The sequence below is a fragment of the Belonocnema kinseyi genome, chromosome 4 (assembly GCF_010883055.1).
Source record: "Belonocnema kinseyi isolate 2016_QV_RU_SX_M_011 chromosome 4, B_treatae_v1, whole genome shotgun sequence".
In the NCBI taxonomy this organism is placed as follows: Eukaryota; Metazoa; Arthropoda; class Insecta; order Hymenoptera; family Cynipidae; genus Belonocnema; species Belonocnema kinseyi.
The window spans coordinates 2,318,093-2,324,245 of NC_046660.1; the positions used below are offsets into that span (position 1 = coordinate 2,318,093).

Sequence of the window (6,153 nt, forward strand, 5' to 3'; positions counted from 1 at the left end):
CTTTGAAATCTTCTGAAATATTTAGAACAAATTTTGAAATCTTTTGGAATCTTAGAAATCTTTTGAAATAATGTGAAATCTTTGAAATCTTTATGAAATCTTCGCAATCTTCTTAAATATATTTTGAAATCGTTGAGAGGTTTTGAAATCTTTTGGAATACTTGAAATTTTTTGAAATCTTCTGAAATATTTTGAAATTTTTGCAATATTCTGAAATATTTTCAAATAGTTGAAAGTTTTTTAAATCTTTAAATTTTTAAAAATATTTTGAAATCTTCTGAAATATTTAGAAATATTTGAAAGTTTTTCAAATCTTTAAATTTTCTTAAATATTTTGAAATATTTGAAATCTTCTGAAATATTTTAAAATCTTCTGCAATATTATAATTTTTTTTTAATCTTTTAGAATATTTGCAATCTTCTGAAATATTTTGAAATATTTGAAATCTTCTGAAATGTTTTGAAATATTCTGAAATATTATTGAATTTTTTAAATCTTTTGGAATCTTTTAAATCTTCTGAAATATTTTGAAATCTTTGGAAATCTTTTGAAATATTTTGAAATCTTCTGAAATATTATAATTTTTTTAATCTTTTGGAATCTTTGAAATCTTCTGAAATATTTAGAAATATTTGAAAGTTTTTCAAATCTTTAAATTTTCTCCAATATTTTGAAATCTCCTGAAATATTTTGATATCTTCTGAAATATTATAATTTTTTTAAATCTTTTGGAATCTTGTAAATCTTCTGAAATATTTTGAAATCTTTGGAAATCTTTTGAAATATTTTAAAATCTTCTGAAATATAATAATTTTTTTTAATCTTTTGGAATCTTCGAAATCTTCTGAAATATTTAGAAATATTTGAAAGTTTTTCGAATCTTTAAATTTTCTGAAATATTTTTAAATCTTCTGAAATAATGTGAAATCTTTATGATATCTTGGCAATTTTCTTAAATATTATTTGAAATCGTTGAAAAGTTTTGAAATCTTTTGGAATACTTTAAATCTTTAGAAATCTTGTGAAATATTATTAAATTTTTTTAATCTTTTGGAATCTTTGAAATCTTCTGAAATATTTTGAAATAGTTGAAAGTTTTTTAAATCTTTAAATTTTTAAATATATCTTGAAATATTTGAAATTTTCTGAAATATTTTTTAATCTTCTGAAATATTATAAAATTTTTTAAATCTTTTGAAATATTTGAAATGTTCTGAAATATTTTTTAATCTTCTGAAATATTATAAAATTTTTTAAATCGTTTGGAATCTTTGAAATCTTCTGAGATATTGAGAAATAGTTGCAACTTCTGAAATATTTTGAAATTTTTTCAAATCTTTAAATTTCCTGAAATATTTTGAAATCTTCTGAATTTAAAATTAAATTTGAAATTAAAAAAAAATAAATAAAGAGGAAAGAAAAAGAACAAAACCAAAAATTAAAAAAAAAACTCAAGAGAAAAAAAAAGAATGAAGTGTTTGGATTTTGCCTTCTTTTTCTTTTCCCTTTTTTTCTTTCAATTTTAAAGAATTTCACAGTTGAATTAGAATGGTGAAAGTTACAGATTAATTTCAATTTTGATTTATTCTGAATTTTAATTTTTCTTAAATATTTGTCAACGTTGTACTTAACGTTGTATTTATAAAATTCTACATTTTTGGTATTTAATCTTGGTTATTTTATCTATTGTTAAAGTAAAAAAGCCAGTCATTCTATAATTGTGAATAATTGTAAATTAAAAAATACAAAAAAAAATTGTTATATAAAAAATATTTAAAAAAATAGAAAGTAAATGATTAAAAAATAATTGTGAAGGTAAAACTGAGTGGAAAAAGCGAAATTGCTCGCACTGGTCCTTCGATTTGCTGGGCAGGCGGAAATACTCTTGCAGTTTTGACCGGGGAATTAGGAGTCAGATGTTGGGACCTTCATACAGGAGATTCTTATGTTTTATCGCCTCCCGAATCAACAGTCGGAAGCGTCGCTTCTCCGCAGGAAATCTGCACGAGCCTCTCTTTTTGCAAAGGAAATGGTAGGTTTAAATTTCATTTCATTTGATCAATTTCATTATTACTACAGAATTTAACAATTTTAGCAAAAGGAAGATTCAGGGAATTCCTAATCGGGGAATTATATTAAAATGATTATTAAAAGTTTTTAAATAAAAATTTAAAAACTGTAATTATAACTTGGAACAGGGAATTTTTTAAAAGATATATTTGATTCTAAATTTGAAAGAAGAATTTTTGGGAAACAAAATTATTATCCAGATTTGGTGTAGATGAAATTTTCCAAAAGAATTATAATTCTGATCTGGAACAAAACATTTTTCCAAAGAATTTTAATTCTTATTTAGAATAGGAAAATTGAAAAAGAATCCTGTTCTAAGTTCGGAATCATCAAAATTGGAATATTTTCTCTTCCGAATTTTGAAAAAAAAGTTTATTTCTGAATTATAATACAAAATTTTGTAAATATTTAAAAAAATGTTCAATTTTTACCTTTAAAAAAAAATTGGAAGTTGTTTAATTGAAATCTTTTAAGTCTTATGAATTATTTTGAAATCGTTGAAAGTTTCTCAAACCTTTAAATTGTCTTAAATATTTTGAAATGTTCTGAACTATTTAAAAAATTTAATCTTTTGAAATCTTTGAAATCTTCTGAAATATTTTGAAGTTTTCCAAATTATTTTAAAAATCGTTGAAATTTTTTCAAATCTTTAAATTTTGTTAAATTTTCTGAAAAGTTTTGAGATTTTTTAAATCTTATGCAATTTATTGAAGTCTTGGGAAATATTTTTAAATCTGCTGAAATATTTTTAAATCGTTGAAAATTTTTTCAAATATTTATATTTTCCGAAGTATTTTGAAAATTTTCAAATATTTTTCAATCTTTCAAGTCTTTGAAATCCTCTGAAATATTTTGAAATATTTTGAAATCCTTAAAATCTTTTGGGAACCTTTGTGGAATCTGTGAAATCTCGCTGAAATCACTGAATTCTTGGAAATATTTGCAATCTTCTCAAATATTTTGAAATCTAAAGGTTTTGAAATATTAAAATTTTCTGAAATATTTTCAAATCTTCTGAAATATATAGAAATACTTTTTTAATTTTTTAAATTTCACTGAAATCTTTGAAATTTCTATTGTCATTTTCTGGAATCTTTGATATCTTTTGGAATCCTTGCAATCTTCTGTAATATTTGGAAATAGTTAAAACTTTTTTGAATCTTTGCAAACTTTGTTAAATTTTTGAAATCGTCTGAAATTTTTTGTAATCTTTAAAATCACTCTGAAATCTTTGTAATGCCCTTTGAAATTTCTAAAATCTTTGCAATCTTTTGAAGTATTTTGAAATCGTTAAAAGTTTTTTCAAATATTTATATTTTTTTTAAGTACATATGTTCAAATTTTTTTAACATTTTGGACGCCTTGAAATCTTTGAAATCCTCTGAAATATTTTTAAATATTATGAAATCCTTAAAATCTTTCTCAAATCTTTTGGGAACCTTTGTGAAATCTGTGAAATCTCACTGAAATCACTGAATTCTTAGAAATCTTTGCAATCTTCTGAAATTTTTGGAAATTGTTGAAACTTTTTTTAATCTTTGATATATTGTAAAAAATTTGTGAAATTTTCGAAATCTTTCTGAAATCTTTAAAATATATATTTTCGAAATTTTTGCGATCTTAAATCCTTGTAATTTCTTTTGAACATTTTTGGAATCTTTGAAATGTTTTGGAATCGTTAGGATCTTCTGAAATCCCTGCAATCTTCTTTTATGCTTTGTAATCTTTTAAATCTCTCTGAAATCTTTATAATCCCCGTTGAAATTTTTTGGAATTTGTGAAATCGTTTTGAAATCTCGCTGAAATCGTTGTGAAACCTTTTAATTCTTTCTGAAATCTTTGCAATCTTTTTAAATATTATCAAATCTTTTATAAATTCTATTGAGAACCATTGGGAAATCTATGAAACTTCGCTGAAATCACTGAATTCTTTGAAATCTTCGCAATCTTCTTAAATATTTTGAAAACTTTTAAAATATTTGAAACTTTTCAAATACTTTGAAATATTCTGGAATATTTAGATATATTTTGAAATTTTTAAAGTCTTTTGGAATCCTTGAAATCTTCTAAAATATTTTTAAATATTTTGAAACCTTTGCATTTTTTTTGGAATCTTTCGAATCTTCTGAAACATTTTTTAATCTTTCAAATCTTTGTGAAATTTTTTAAATCGTCTGAAATATCTTGGAATCTTCAAAATCTCTCTGAAATTTTTGTAAACCCTTTGAAATTTTCCGTAATCTGTGAAATCTTCTGAAATATTAATGAAATCGTTTAAATTTCGGTGAAATCTTTTAGAAACTTTTGAAAAATTATTTATATCTTTTGAAATCTTAAAAATCTTTCTATAATCTTTTTAATTTCGTAGGAATCTTTTGTAATCTTTCTGAACTCTTTGAAATGTCTGAACTCTATGTCTTTCTGAAATCGCTGAATCCTTTCAACTATTTTAATATCTTTGAAATCTTCTGAAATATTTAGAATGAATTTTGAAATCTTTTGGAATCATAGAAATCTTCTAAAATAATGTGAAATCTTTGAAATATTTATAAAATCTTGGCAATCTTCTTAAATATATTTTGAAATCGTTGAAAGGTTTTGAAATATTTTGGAATACTTGAAATCTTTTGAAATCTTCTGAAATTTTATTGAATTTTTAACATCTTTTGGAATATTTAAATCTTCTGAAATATTTTGAAAAAGTTGAAAGTTTTTTAAATCTTTAAATTTCTTGTAGAATTTTTAAATCTTCTGAAATATTTTGAAATATTTGAAATCTTCTGAAATATTATAAATTTTTTTTTTTCAATCTTTTAGTACCCTGGAAATCTTCTGAAATAATGTGAAATCTTTGAAATCTTTTTGCAATCTTGGCAATCTTCTTTAATATATTTTTAAATCTTTTGGGATCGTTGAAATATTCTGAAATATTTAGAACAAACTTGGAAATCTTTTGGAATCTTGGGAATCATCTGAAATAATGTAAAATATTTGAAATCTTTATGAAATCTTCGCAATTTTCTTAAATATATTTTGAAATCGTTGAAAGGTTTTGAAATATTTTGGAATGCTTGAAATCTTTTAAAATCTTCTGAAATATTATTGAATTTTTAACATCTTTTGGAATCTTTTAAATCTTCTGAAATATTTTGAAATGTTTGAAAGTTTTTTAAATCTTTAAATTGTTAAAAATATTTTGAAATCTTCTGCAATATTTTGAAATATTTGAAATCGTCTGAAATATTATAATTTTTTTGTTAATCTTTTGGAATCTTTGAAATCTTCTGAAAAATTTAGAAACATTTGCAATCTCCTGAAATATTTTGAAATATTCTGAAAAATTATTGAATTTTTTAAATCATTTTGAATCTTTTAAATCTTCTGAAATATTTTGAAATCTTTGGAAATCTTCTGAAATATTATAATTTTTTTTAATCTTTTGGAATCTTAGAAATCTTCTGAAATATTTTGAAATATTTAAAATTTTCTGAAATCTTCAGAAATATTTTGAAATATTTGAAATTTTCTGAAATATTTTGAAATCTTCTGAAATATTATAATTTTTTTTTAATCTTTTGGAATGTTTGAAATCTTCTGCAATAACATAATTTTTTTTATCTTTTAGAATTTTTGATATCTTCTGAAATATTTAGAAATATTTAAAATCTTCTAAAATCTTCTGAAATATTATAATTTTTTTTTTAATCTTTTGGAATCTTTGTAATCTTCTGAAATATTTTGAAATCTTCTCCAATATCATAATTTTTTTTAAAATCTTTTGAATCTTTGAAATCTTCTGAAATATTTAGAAATATTTGCAATCTTCTGAAATATTTGGAAATTTTTGAAAGTTTTTCAAATCTTTAAATTTTCTGAAATATTTTGAAATAGTTGACAGTTTGTTTAAATCTTAAAATTTTTTGTAATATTTCGAAATCTTCTGAAATATTCGGAATAATTTTAAATCTTCTGAAATCTTTTGAAATCTTTTGAAATCTTGTGAAATATTTTGAAATATTTAAAATCTTCTGAAATCTTTTGAAATCTTCTGAAATATTATAATTCTTTTAATCTTCTGAAAT

At 21.5% G+C, this 6,153-nt stretch overlaps 1 protein-coding gene across 1 annotated transcript in view; it reads right to left on the bottom strand.

Moving 5' to 3' along the window:
• The window catches only part of LOC117172180 (intraflagellar transport protein 140 homolog), a 94,056-nt gene that overhangs the window by 55,137 nt on the left and 32,766 nt on the right, over positions 1–6,153 (bottom strand). Inside the window, exon 5 of the mRNA XM_033360012.1 lies at positions 1,928–2,015. Within this exon, the coding sequence (XP_033215903.1) occupies positions 1,928–2,015 (88 nt within the window). The remainder of the gene's footprint in view (positions 1–1,927; positions 2,016–6,153) is intronic.